This window comes from Alnus glutinosa, chromosome 9, assembly GCF_958979055.1.
Source record: "Alnus glutinosa chromosome 9, dhAlnGlut1.1, whole genome shotgun sequence".
Taxonomy (NCBI): Eukaryota; Viridiplantae; Streptophyta; class Magnoliopsida; order Fagales; family Betulaceae; genus Alnus; species Alnus glutinosa.
This window is the reverse complement of record NC_084894.1, coordinates 19735578-19750221: the sequence shown is the minus strand read 5'-3', so window position 1 is coordinate 19750221 and position 14644 is coordinate 19735578. Positions and strand designations below refer to the sequence as shown.

The 14644-nt window shown below is 35.4% G+C and overlaps 1 protein-coding gene and 1 long non-coding RNA gene across 2 annotated transcripts; one reads left to right on the top strand and one right to left on the bottom strand.

Moving 5' to 3' along the window:
* The first annotated feature begins 226 nt into the window (after positions 1–226).
* Positions 227–2195, top strand: LOC133877125 (E3 ubiquitin-protein ligase RSL1-like). The gene is made up of 3 exons (XM_062315367.1): positions 227–568; positions 823–1601; positions 1949–2195. Exons 2-3 carry the CDS (start codon positions 1066–1068, stop codon positions 2058–2060), a joined length of 648 nt encoding a protein of 215 aa, XP_062171351.1. The 5' UTR covers positions 227–568; positions 823–1065; the 3' UTR covers positions 2061–2195.
* Positions 2196–12314: 10119 nt separating this feature from the next.
* On the bottom strand, positions 12315–14128 carry LOC133878341 (uncharacterized). The gene is made up of 2 exons (XR_009901883.1): positions 14015–14128; positions 12315–13616 (listed from the first exon to the last, which is right to left on the bottom strand). It is a non-coding gene; the product is annotated as an uncharacterized LOC133878341 (long non-coding RNA).
* Between the last annotated feature and the right edge of the window lie 516 nt (positions 14129–14644).

Genomic DNA, 14644 nt, shown 5'->3' with positions numbered 1-14644 from the left:
AGCTCATGTCCTTATTTTACTGCTGAATTTAGTCCACGCCAATTCTGGTTTTTCTTGGTGTCAACAGTAGATAGAAGTCAGTTACAGATGGGTGTCTTTTCTTAGTTTCTTTTCTAGTTGCCTTGTTGTTCTACATAACACGTGGCTTTCCCTTTGTAGTTTCCGAGTCCTTGCTTTATATATGAACTTTTCTTCTCTTGGTGGTTAACCAAAGCAGATACTCATTCAAGTTTTAAATTACCACCGTTCGTACCGTATGGACCCTTCGTCATCGTCAACCGCTTTGGTTGACACAGAGTGTTTCAGATTATACTCAAAGGGTTTGGTGAGCGAAGAGAGGATTAGGGATATGAAGGTCACCGTGGCCGGAGCCGGGGTCGCGATTTGCGATCCGAGGGATAGTCTGATCTTGGAGGTGAGAAAGAATCTGGAGGCTTTCGTGGATGGTCAAGTCGTGACCAATGAAGTTGCTGAGCTGGAGGCTCTGATTGAAGGGCTTAATAAAGCTCTCAGCTTGAATTTGAAAAGGCTCACCTTCTTCTGTGATGACTATGTGCTTTACCGATATGTGAGTCAATAGTATTATGGCTTAAAATGGGAGGCATTCCATTATCTAAACTTTCTTTTCAATTCAGTTAATATGATTTCCTTATCAAAAATGAAAATTGCATTATTATGATCCACTGAGCTAGCCTCTTTGTTCAACCTTTCTTCGATCTTGCTTATATTCTGAAATTAATTCTAGTTATCTTAACAGTTTTATTGAGACTTGTACTTAGTGACATTGATAGAGGTCATCAACATTGTATTTTCTGAATACAGGTTACTGGTAGAGCACGACCATAACAGAGCAAGATTGCGACATTAGTCAATCAGGTGGCTCTTCTTCAGAGAAAATTTACTCGTTGCAAACCATCTCTTGTGGCACGTAATGATATTAAGTTTGCATTTAAATCTGCAAGAGATGCTATAATTTCTCAAATTACCTTCACTGAAGAAACTAGGAATGGCAAGAGTTTGAAAGAGACATGTTTAATTTGCTTTGAAGATACTGGTGTTGAGAAGATGTTTTCAGTTGATGGTTGCCGGCACAGGTTTTGCTTTTCATGTATGAAACAGCATATGGAGGCCAAGGTGCTTAATGGGATGGTGGTAAAGTGCCCTCGTGAAGGCTGTAAGGCCAAGGTGAATATTGATAGCTGTGGGAAATTCTTGGAACCGAAATTGGCTGAGGTCTTGAGCCAACGCATGAAGGAATCTTCTATTCCTGTTACAGAGAAAGTTTATTGCCCACGTCCCAGGTGCTCAGCACTAATGTCGAAAAGTGAGGTTTTCAAATATACTAAGAGTAAGACCGCATATATTGCTGCTGACAAAGATGGATTCAGAAGATGCATGAAATGTCATTACTCTTTCTGTATCAATTGCAAAGTCCCGAGGCATTTTGATATGACCTGCAATGATTACAAAAGATCAGATCGTTATTCCCAATCAGAAGATGCAAAGCTCAAGTGTCTTGCAAAGGCGAAACGTTGGCCCCAATGTTTGAAGTGCAGCCACATGGTTGAACTAGCCGAAGGTTGCTACCACATCACTTGCAGGTACTTTTTATATTCCTCAGTCCAATTTGACTTTTTCTTGCTCTTATTGTCGCTAAAGTATGTGTGTTTGTAAAGTCAAAGGCTAGCCAATCGGCCGGAGACTACGTGTTATGAAATGAAAGTGAATAGTTAGTTCGAATCTCCCCTTCGTTGGTTCGAATTGAATCTCCCCTTCTCCCTTCCCGGCCAATTGCTATATAGCTCAATTCAACTTTTTCTCTCATTTATTGTCCCCTTATCTTTGTTATAAAGTTCATGTCTTTGTCCCAAGAGAAAATGTCACTACAAACCAGCCATTCTCTGCTTGTTTCAAAAATGCTTGTATTTCCCGTGCAATGTTTTTCCAGATGTGGATATCAGTTCTGCTACACTTGTGGTGCTGAGTGGAAGAACGGAAAGCCAACCTGTTCCTGTCCAATCTGGGAGGAGCGTAACATTATACGTAATGTCCGAAGATGATGATGATTAGGATGTTTTTGTTTTGATTTTGGAAAAAGAACAGCAAAATGTGTCGTATCTGCTAATGTTGCAAAGATATGCTTAGAAAGGATTGTTGGTGATATTAATTAGGCCACGGTTTCTTAGGTTTTTGTTGAATTTTATGTTAGAAATAATCAACATATTATTTAATCTAACATGCGCAGCGGAAAACGAATAAACAGGATTCAAGCTTACCTCTAGCCATATTTGCTCAAGCGTTTCCACGATCTATCTGAAGAACAAGAAAATATTATTTGAGGGATCTTCTAACCTATGCCTATGACTGTATTGCCGTACTGATGGTGTACACAGGCTGTTTATTTATAGGCTAGGTCAGGGACCCTCAAATTATGGTAAGTACCGTATTGTTCCTCCCATCAAGGAAACAATATTATTAATTGATTTTAAATCAATTAAACGATTCCATTACGGTAATCTAAATTAATTAAATTACCTAACCGTAATACCGTATATTATATTTATAATAAATATAATAAACACTGTATATGTGGCATATAGGCCATATATGGAGACAATATCTAACATTCTCCCACTTGGCCTTTATGACACATGACTTTATGGTATTAGGTTCTTTAGTTTGGCCAATCACTTATGGAATCCTCCCACTCAGATAAGAAATGTTTCACACGAATCATGGCGGTAAAACCATTATAAAATTAGGTCGTCCCTTCCATGTATCACGATGTAAAACACTCCTTACATAAGTACCTTATGGATAATCAAGCTTTATGAATGAACTTCCTATAAGTCATTCGGGTCCAACTTTATTTATCCTCATGGATAAAATAACAAATGTGCACAAAAAATCTTTATTATAATAACTTTATGTCTATAGACCAAAAAGAGACAAACCAAGCGAAAATGAATTAATGAGTCTCATATACTCCGCATGACTTTATTCTTTCTTTACCGGTAAACTTTAAGTCATGGGATCCGCAATCATTAATTCAGTACTTATATGCTCAATAGACCCTTTATGTCTCTTAATGTTATCTCTCGTACTGAGATTCTTGATGTCGATTTACTTCTGCTTCAACTCTTTATTCTTATAAAAGAAGATTATAGTAGAATTACCGCAGAATATCTTTATGGTCTAATTGTAAAATCGACAAGATTGAGACTTTCAACAGATGTCTCAACCATCATGCCTGTGTACTAAATTCATAGCACGCTAGACTTTTAGCTTTCTTGGTAGACGTAGCAACTATAGTCTGCATACTGCATCTCTAGGATATATCCTTCAATAAAAAGATATATACCCTAAAGTAGACTTTTTACTATCTACACAATCAGCAAAACTCAAATCTGAACAACTAACCACCTTCAAATGGAAAGTGTATCCTTAGGTTAAGTTGTACTTCTTGGTTCCTTGCATATACCGCAAGACTTTATTTGCAGCACTTTATTGACTCAATATATTTATTGTCAGTCATATGGTTATGTATAATGCAGACACTCAAAACTTTTCATCTGCCCTTATTCCAATACCTTTTGGGACGTTAAGCTGTATTTAATTGGTCCCTCTTAATTGCTACTGAAGGTACATAATCCTTCATTCTAAATTTTCCCAAAACTTTTTCAATGTAGGGCTTCCGAGACAATGTTAATATTATTTATGTCTCTGTGAATCTCTATGTCAAAAGACATAAGAGGTTTCACCCAAATCCTTCATTTCAAAGTTTTGTGAACTTTATGTAGCAAACATAAATCACCACTTGCAAAAATAATATCTACATATAGGACTAGAAAGATTACTGTACTCCCACTGACCTTAAGATATATATACTAATCAAGGTTTTCAATTACCTTGTAAAAAGTATATCACCGATGAGAGATCTATCATAGCCCATAAATAGAATTCTTTAATTTGCAAGCTTTCTGACTGTTATTTATAAAACCTTTTGATTGTTTCATGTAAACCTCGTCTTTAAGATCCCCATTCAGAAAAGTCGTTTTCGCATCCACTTGATGTAGCTCTAGATCAAAAAATGAGCTACTAATGCTATGATCATCTTGATGAACCATCCTTAGACACTGGAGAGAATGTTTCACGATAATCAATGCCTTCCTTATGAGTAAAACCATTGGCTACGAGTCTAGCTAGACTGTTGAGCAATGGATTTAACTCTTACTTCATGGCACTGAATCTCAATGTGGAGTTTTCTCCACTCATAGCATGTGAAAACAAACTTGGATCATCTTTATGTCCAATGTCAACATCAGACTCTGGGAGATATACAACATGATCACTAAGACTTGTTGATCTCCTTATTCTATAGGATTTTCTTAATTCTACTTCCTCTGCATTTTGCAATGGGAGAATAGACTTTTGAACCTGTTCTGTATGAGTTGGTTGTTCCATAACTGATTGTGGCTCAGGATAATCAATCTGATTTTCCCTGAATACAATCAATCATCCTCTATTAGGAGGAGATTTGGCCAACTCTAGTGCTTCCTCAAATTCCAATTTATGTGAATGAGCACTCCCACTAGGTTCTGCATCCTCTAGAAATTTTACAATCAACAACCCTAGGATTATATGAAGGATAATAAAACATTAAAACCCTTTAAAGTTTACTAGATAGCTTATAAAAGATCCGCTGGTTGTCCTTGAATCTAATTTTCTAAGGCGAGGATTATAAATCCTCTCTTTAGCAAGACAACCCCATATGTGTAAATAATTTAAACTAAGCTTCCATCTATTTCATACTTTAAAAGGTGTCTTATGGACAACCTTAGATGGAATACTGTTTAACTTATACACAACTGTCTTCAAAGCTTTACTCTATAAGGGTAATAGCAGATTAGTATTACTAATCATTTCCTTTTGTGTGTACCTACCTTAATACTCTATGCCTATATTAGATCTTATGATCTTCATATTGTTTCTCTTCTTCTTCCTTATAGGTATTGAAAGCATTCAATACCCCAGCTTTAATATTTAGAAGATAGAGATACATAAGCTTTATATGGTCATCACTAAAAGAGATAAAAAATATCTCTGACCATTTAGGCAATGAGTATGAAAAGGTCAACACCTTTCAATGTACATGATCTCAAGAATCTCAAAATGCTCTCTTTGGCACCTCTAGTGTTCTTGTTGGTATGCTTTCTCTTATGCAGCCCACACAAGAACCAAAGTCAGTGAATTACCGACTTTTATTTACTGTATGGAGATATATTTCAATCTCCAAAGCCATAACCAGAGCATTTTAAATTCTCAAAGACTCTACTTTACGTCAACATCAGTATGCAGAAATAAACAAATAATTTTGTTTCAAAAATTGGGATGTAGGTCAATTTTAAATAGACTTTAAATAAATCCCAACCAATATTCCACCAAAAATAAAAAAAATTTCAAGTTTAAAATAAAAATTGAAATTTTTAATAAAACCTTTTGATAAGCCAAACTAGAAAATAGATTTCAAAAGGATTATGGAATATAAATCATTTTGAGGTAAAAATTATAACTGAATTTCAAAATTAACCTATAGATCCCAACAAGCTCAAATTATAAACACGTGTTATTCATTTTAAAAAGACTCTGCATTTGTGTTGACAACATGGATTGTTAAACCATAATCAATCCACAATATATTTGAATGAGTCACTAAAAGAGATTCACGACATACTAGATATATGAGATTATCTTTATTTTAAGTCATTTCTTATACTTCATGCAATCTTTCTTTATATGCCCTTAATTTTCCTTATTTCATGAGAAATATGTATCTTGATTGCCATAATACTTTATTGGTACCTTATTCTCATGCTTTAAGTGTTGGACATTATTGCATTTATTGGTCCTTCCTTAGACATGAATAATCATGTGAACACTTTATAAATTCTCTCATATCCTTGAACACACGTGGTTAGAAGTTTATTTACTAACCATTTATCCTTACGTGTGTTACAAGATAAAATTCTACACATAGAAGAGAGAATTCAAAAAATTGAAATAGACCAATAATGACTTAAAATCTCAATCTTTAAGTTAAACTACAATATCCTTCATTCCCATAATGGAATTAGAAACGCTCAAATGAAAAAGTATATTAATCTTTTTCCAGTCAGAAAAATATTACCATAATGTATTGGAATATAAAACCACAAAAGTAGAGTAATATGAACAGCTGCAATAACCAAGAAAAAAAAAATACTTTAATGCTATGAAGTAACTTTATTTCAAATTGGCCAATGCCAATTTAAATAGTAAATAGTAAATTTCAACCTACCTGTGGGCAAAGGTTGCATCACACATGAAATTTACTCTTTATTAACAAGACTAAAGCAAATTTATATATTAATAAATAAAATTCTTCGTACCTTTGGGCAACCGAAAGAAATTTTACTTTTAATACTAAATTTGTTATCTTATTCTAATTAAGTCATAAAAATAAAAACTTCCCTTTGGGGATAAGTAATTAAATTTATGAATTAACTACAAGACGATGTTAATTTTTCTATATGAAGTTCATGTGTATGATCCTTATGCAATTATTACAAAATTAGGATGCTTTGGCTCTCCCAAAATCATAATAATCACGTTGTAATTTATGAACATCTAATAAATCTTTATGAGGTTCATGCGTGTAATCTTGATGTAATTATCATACAAAAATGGGATGCTTTGGCTCTCCCATAATTATCATGATAATTACGTGTGTGTAATCTTGATGCAATTATTATTAAAAAATTGGGATGCTTTGGCTCTCCCAAAATCATAATAATAATTGCGACTTCATTAACATCTAACAACTTTATAGATGCTCCCTTAATAGCCCCAAGAATATAACAAACCAATACCTAAATGGGGTAAACAGCATTTTCCAAGGTGCAAGCAGATGAGCTCCCAGGAAAGTGAGGGGGGTCACACCGGACACACTTAAATCCCAAGACTTTCCTTGCCAGAACTTTCCCCGACATTGCATTCTTAGATATTACTGTAAACACACCAGTATATATGGTATTGTTAATTATTCTTAGGTCTAGGCATCAAGCAATTTATATTTAAATAATATAAATTCAATATTCCTCAATTTATGTATTAAATAAACAATAATCTTAAAATACAACACTGTAAATAATAAGTGGAATAAAACTGCAATATGAGGACATAATAAAAAAATATAGCCCAATGGTTTAGTAGGTGGCCAAGGCCCTTTACACTTGGTGAACCCAAGTTCTAAACCCCACATGAGCCTACTATTTTTTTAATTCTTGATGGGCTACTGAAATGGGTTGCTGTACTGGGCTGACCCAATTGGGTTAACCCACTTAATTGGGTTGGGTATCTGTATTGGGCTGACCAAAATAAATCAGCCCACTTTATGGGCCCCCCCTTTTTTTCTTTTTTTTTTTAAAATTGCAAATACTGCAATTGGGCTGACCCATTCGGGTCGGCCTAGTGCCCAGTCCGACCCGTAATTTTAAAAATAACCCGACCCGACCCGACCCGGATTCGCTTGATGGGTTGAAACCTTACCCGGTTCATAAACCCGAAAACCCGGATCACTAAATGGGCTGAACCCTTTACACTTGAAACCCTAACCCGTTAACCCGAAAAATTGACCCGAAAGAGCAGAACCCTGCGCCGTGTCCTTCTTCCCTTACCATGGCCGGCCGAGCTTCCTCAGTACTGCCACCTTATGCAGCGGCCGCGAGGGGCCGCTGCTCAGCAGCCACGGCGACCCCGAGGGGTCGCCGATTGCCCAGGAACCAACGGCCCTTACGGGCCGCCAGTTCTTGTGACCGGGAAGAGGCCGCTTGCAGCGGCTTCTTCTACCCAGAACAGCGCCGGCTACTGCTGCTGCCTAGCAGCGACGGCAACCCAGAGAGGTCGCCGTTGGTCCAGGATCTAGGCGACCCGTGAGGGTCGCCAGTCCCGGTGAAGGGGAAGGCCGCTGGAAGCGGCCCTTCCTTCGACAAACGACGCCGGTCACGACGGGCCGGCGCCTACTGTATGCCGGTGGTGATCCTGCACGGCAACGACGTCACTGCGATGCCGGCCATTAGCTGGCGAATGGCCTCTAGAGAGAGGCAATCGGCCATGGGTTTCAAGAAGCATTGCACAGTGGGTTTTACAAGGGCAAAACGGTAAAAACAAGGGTTTCAACCGTATATGAACATGAACAGATGCAAAACAAATTCGAAACACAAACACATGCAGTTCATGAACAATAATAATAATAGGCTGAATTTTGTTCTATACGAAACAATGGAACAAACAACATGTTGAAAAAACTAATACCCATGTTTTTCAACCGTTCGTGACCGATGAATATAATTGCAAATAAATTATGTTCACAAAAATATTAACTTCAATAAAGACTTAATGCTAAACAAAATAGCATAGAGGTGGCTCTGATACCACATGTTAGAAATAATCAACATATTATTTAATCTAACATGCGCAGCGGAAAACGAATAAACAGGATTCAGGCTTACCTCTAGCCATATTTGCTCAAACGTTTTCATGATCCATCTGAAGAACAAGAAAATATTATTTGAGGGATCTTCTAACCTATGCCTATGACTGTATTGCCGTACTGATGGTGTACACAGGCTGTTTATTTATAGGCTAGGTCAGGGACCCTCAAATTATGGTAAGTACCGTATTGTTCCTCCCATCAAGGAAACAATATTATTAATTGATTTTAAATCAATTAAACGATTCCATTACGGTAATCTAAATTAATTAAATTACCTAACCGTAATACCGTATATTATATTTATAATAAATATAATAAACACTGTATATGTGGCATATAGGCCATATATGGAGACAATATCTAACATTTTAGCCTTTTGATTATCAATCTATATCTGTTTCTCGCTCCCTTTCTTCTACCTTTTTGGACAGGTTTGTTTATGTTAATCCAAAAGTTATCTTAGATGATAATGAATATGTTAAATGTGAGGATATAAAAATGTTTGAGAAGTCACATGTTTTAACTTGTCGGAGTTGTAAAACTCATTTAGTGTGATTGTTACGTGAATAGTTTCTCGAACACAACGGGATAAATTGTTAGGTTCTAAAGAAACTTAAATCTTAGATTTTGAAGAAATTTAGACTTTTTAAATTTTGAGCGAACTTAAACCTTTTCAAGCATAAGAGATTAATTTTGCTCTCAAACTGAATCAAACTAAAAGATTTTGAAATAAACTCCTACTCATACAAGGAACAACAGATATCTACTATTACATACTATATATAAATAATTAAAAGACTGACTTGGATAGATAACTACAATTATTCTTATAAACTACTCAAACTTTAAGATAAACTAGAACCAATATAGCTTTTTATGAGATATTTTGTCTTGGTAAAGTCTTCTAGCATGCAAATTCTAATACCATAACATTAATCTTCCTTATCCCCTTATCTTCCTTTGGATGTTGAGTACGTGTTTAATTTAACCCTCTTTACTTGCAAGAATTGTATGAATTGATTACAATTTGTGGCCGTTGAAATAAAATTAAGGAAATGACATGACTATTATCAAATGGGCCGAGTAATTCTAAATGTCTATAGAGGGTTAATTTTGTGTTTATCTAAAAATGAATTAGCTTTTAAAATTACCATTAAGAATGTAATTGATAACTATCAAATTTTGATCAAATTGTAATTTTAAGAATCACTTTATTTTTGGATAGACACAAAATGGACACTTCCCGGACATTTAAAATTTCTTAAATGGCCAGTGTAGGGGTGGCCTCATGCCAACGACAGGGTGTTGCAACCTGTACCTTTTTCTTTTCTTTTTTCCTCTTCTTTTTTCATTTTTGTTTTCTCCTTTTTATTTTTATTTTTATTTTTATTTTTTATTTTTTATTAACAAATAGGGGTTTACATATATTTGGGTAAAATAAGCATGTGTAGTTTATAGAAAACATTTTCTTAAATATGGATCACACTATAAGACATTTCTAAAAAATAAAAGTAGTTTTACATTTATATATCATTAGAACAATTTTTTTTTCTTTTTTTTTTTAAAAAAAATAAAAAACACTCTCCAAAACACATTAACTAACATATCCGGAAGATTTATGTTATGAAAGTAAAATTCTAAAACATGTAGAAGATATTGACATAACTTGTATTAGTTTATCTTAGAGTAATCGTAGTTTAATTAATAAAAATAGTTATAGTTATTTATCTAAATCAGAGTTTTTAATTATTTGTAGCACTATGGTGCATAAGTTATTTAGTAGTAGATTTCTCCAAGTTAGAGTTTGAGTTTTCTTTAAGTAGTTTATTTGTATTAAGAATTTATCTTAGGGTAAAGGTAAGAGTTCTTCTCCTATTCTATATCTTTGTAATTCTCTTATTTATATACGTGAGTGATTAATAAAAAGTAAGCATAAATTAATCTCAAACTTTGTGTTTGAAAAGGTTTAGGTTTCCTTAGAATTTAAAAAGTATAGATTCTTTCAGATCGATCATAACAATTTATTTTGTTACGTGTTCGATAAACCATTCACGTAACAATTTCTTTCCAGATGTATAAATCTATATAGAAGGTTATATATTTACACAAATCATACAAAAAAATTCAAAATATCCAAGGACTTAATAACCGAAACTTCTCTTCTACATGTTCTAGGCTTTGGAAAATACCAATAGTAACAGCTTCGACAATCAATTTTGGCCACGCGCTTGAAAGAGACACCTCAATATAAATAAATCTCTACCTTATTTTTATGGAGGAATACTAAAATAAAGGCTTATGTTCTTGAGTTCTTTCAAAATTGATGTGGTTTTTAAAATTATTTTAAGATCTGTAATAGATCACTATTAGATTTAATGATAATTTTAAAAGCTACATTAATTTTGAGATAATTCAAGGAAGACATGGGTCCTGCTTATAGCATTACTATTTTTTTACGATGCCTTAAGCGAAGATCTTAGCTACTGTCTACCCAATCACTCCAACTTAAACACGGAAATGGATGGTATCGCAACTTAATGTTTATGGCTACAAGACCTTTTATTAAGTGCATTTCAGTTTATGACCTACGTCTATAGAATAAAACTTAAAGGGCTACATATTGTTTTTATTCCTTGATTAATTCACAATACATGAGACTCTTATTTATAAGAGAATTAGGGAGAGTTTTGGTAGATAAGTATGGTAATCAAATTAATGTGATTTGATTGCCATTGAAAAATAAAGACTCATAAATAGTCGATCGTAAATAAACAGGCAACCAAAATATAAAAGTAGTAAGAGATAGACATATATATTTTGGTTATGAAGTGGAAACTTTTTGCACTAAAGAGAAAAATCACTCTAGGGCAGCCAAACCTAAAAAATCTACTAAAAGAAGAAATAGCTAATTACAAGATAGTCGTACTCACAATACCATTGTGGTAGTTGTAGCTTAAACTTTAACGAGTACTTATACTTGAGTGCCTCTCAACCAAACCCTATTTGAAGAGTTATTCAATAGATCCCTTTAACTGAGAGCTCCTCTTTAAGTTACGCTTCAAACGGTTGAAACAAATTACAAACTAAATACTTTAAGAGAGTTAGCACATTTAATAATATCTGCTTAAAAACCCTCTCTTAGCACACTAAGAATTTTACTATGGAATTCTTACAATAACACAGCCTATAAGCTTCTTTAAATAGGCTTTAAAAATCTTAATACAACTCAAATTCGGATTTGCATAGGTGGCATCCGGACCTACAACTGAAACTTCATGAAATTATTGAAGTGCGTTCGAATTTAGCAACCCTAGCGTTTGGACGGTTGCATAAAGTAGTTCCTCTGTTCCCAGTTACCACATCAGCGTTCGGACTTCTCTGCAAACGGAACTTACTGACTTCAACGTCCGCTGGGCCATTTGGACTTTGAGCTACTAACTTCATCGTTCATTGTAGCGTTCGGACCTTCATAGGACTTTGATTTTCTAAGCTAGGCTACGGATTCTAGTATCTGGGCTGACTATAGAGAAAACGGACTTTCTAAATTGTAAAGTCTTCATAAATATTTCCTTCAAAAGGAACTTGTCTTCTTAGGGATATTATGTGCAGATTCATGTCTTGGTCAGTCCTTTTCATATTAGAATTAATATTTTGCACTTTTCTTTTGGAAATTCTATGGAAATATGGTGTCCCTGTTATAGAAGCGTTTTTGTCAACAGAATCTAGTCAATCAAAATAAACCAACAAACTTTCCATTTGGCCATTATGGGACAAAAACGACTTATAACCAAAAATAAAACTTACTCCCACCTTTTTGTCTCGAAAGGGCAAAGGGTAAACAGAATAATAAAAGCCAACAAAATAAACCACTAAGGTTTAAAGTAATGAACAACAAACATCAGTGTTCATCAAAAGTAGCCCAGTCAAAAATAAATAGTTTATCAAACAGGTGATAAAAATGAAATAAGTGACATAGCACTTAATTCTCCTGATCTTTAGGTGCCAGATAGCGTAGAGAACCTTCTACGTTTATATTGACTTGCTCCACCTTGGCTTCTACCACTTGGAACCGCTCGTCAACCAACCGAAAATGCTCAGTCAATCTGATATCCATGGTCTGGAACTGCTCATTCCACCAAGAGTCCATGGATTGTAGCCGATCAGTAATCCAGTCCAATGCTCTCATAACTGCATCACTGGGGTGGGTGGGTCGCCTGTGAAGAAGAAGCGGCTGAACTGGCAGAGCTGGATGAACTTGCTCTTCTGGGTCCATGTGCCTTTGGAGCTGAGCATTTGACTTTATGACCGTATGCTTTCCGAAAGCTCCTTCTGGTGTAGCTTCAAGCTCCTATGCTGGAATGTCTGATACAAACCTCTTGATGATCCTAGTGACCAATCCTCCATATGGCAGGGCCACCTGATTGTCCTCCTGCATCTCTATCATTGTCATGACGATGTGCTTGCACATGCAGAGAGGGACTCTTGTGATGATGGCATAAAGAAATCTGGCTCTGTGGAGAGTGAGATTACTGTTGTGGGAGAGCGGCCATAGATTCTGCATCATAATGCGAGCCAGAAGCCTATGAGGAGATTGCACCCAGCCAATAGGAAAAGACTTCATGTCTTCAGTCCATACTTAAGCTTCTTGAGGATCAAAGCACATCCTCAGGTCTTCTTAGGAAGGAGGATCCACAAAATCTGGGAAAGGAATCCCTGGAGCAGGAGACAGAGGGATACTGGTCACTCTGCTGATGAGAGCAGAATCCATATTGATTTCTGTCTCTCAAACTGTGGTCTCTAGAACTGGACCGTGTGTAGCAAAGTGAGCTATTGCCATGTTCATGTAGAACTCTCGTGCCAGTCGAGGAAAAACTTTGTTAGAGTTGAACATGCTCAGCCAACTATTCTCCTAGAAGATTTGGTTGATGAAGTCGAAGGGGGCAACCATGACATCCTATCTTAAAACTGCCCGCTCGATCACAATAGACCTTTTCTCTATTTTTGCCTTGGCAGCAGCAATTTCCGCTCTAGACCTCTTGGGGAGCGGCCTTGGGAGGTGGTGTCAATGACAGTAGACATTTTCCTAAAAAAAGAAACACAGAAAAATATCCTAAAACACGAATATCCAAACCACAAGTTAGATATCCCAACAAAGGGCCAAAAAGAAATTAGCATTATAACAGTTATGAAATGCATGCCTTAATTAACAGTATGATCAAAATAATAGCATAAGCATGCAAATTTAATCTTGTCCAATAGAAATTGCATATGCAAAACTAATATAGGAATATCACGTGCATGCATGCAATTAAATGCCAAAAGTATGAGCTTGTCAAAAACAATAATGTGAAGGACTTAACAAAAATATTCCAAGCCCAGCAAGCATTAATTTCAAACAAAAATTCTCACAATAGCATAATATCCAAAATCCCTTATATTCTCAAAAACAGAAACAAATAAAAAAGAAGAAGAAGGGCATACCTAGAAAAGTGGTGAAAAGAGATAATTCATAAAAGCCAAAAAGCACCAAAATCTTGAGAAGAGAATAAGAGAAATTAAGAGAGAAACAAACGAAACTCTCAAGAGAAAATTATGAGCAGGTGCGGTGGCTAGAGAGAAAGCGACGGGTTTTATAAACCAAGGTTGCACGTGTAGCACCCCATTTTATTAATGGCTCACTGACCATCGTTTCTACTGCGAATCGCATACTTGCTCTTCAATCAATATTCTATCTCTCCATTATTCCGCACCTTCTTCCTTATTTCTATTTCTTTCTTATTCTTTCCAACCCTTCATTAATAATAAAAACATATATATGTGTAGTGGACAACCCATTCATGCACTCTCAACCGTAGTAGTCCTCACTTCCACTCATCATATTCTTTCTTTTGTTATTTTATTCTTTCTTTTCTTTATTATTTTATTCTTCTTTTCTTCAGCACCTTCTCCCTCTTCATTTTTATTATCTCCTTCCACAACAAACAATCGATGCACAAGCCATCATGGGTTAGGTGGCTGAATTTTTGTGACTATATTAGTTAATCTGCAGGAGAGGGAAATCACTCGATTCCTTCATTGGTGAACTTATTATATTCCATTTTTATATTAATA

What these genes read in the sequence shown, in the direction of transcription:
- LOC133877125 (XM_062315367.1), top strand. Translation starts at nt 1,066, where the DNA reads ATGTTTTCAGTTGATGGTTGCCGGCACAGGTTTTGCTTTTCATGTATG. An exon ending in TGCTACCACATCACTTGCAG is followed by an intron (nt 1,602 to 1,948) that starts GTACTTTTTATA and finishes ATGTTTTTCCAG; the next exon opens with ATGTGGATATCAGTTCTGCT.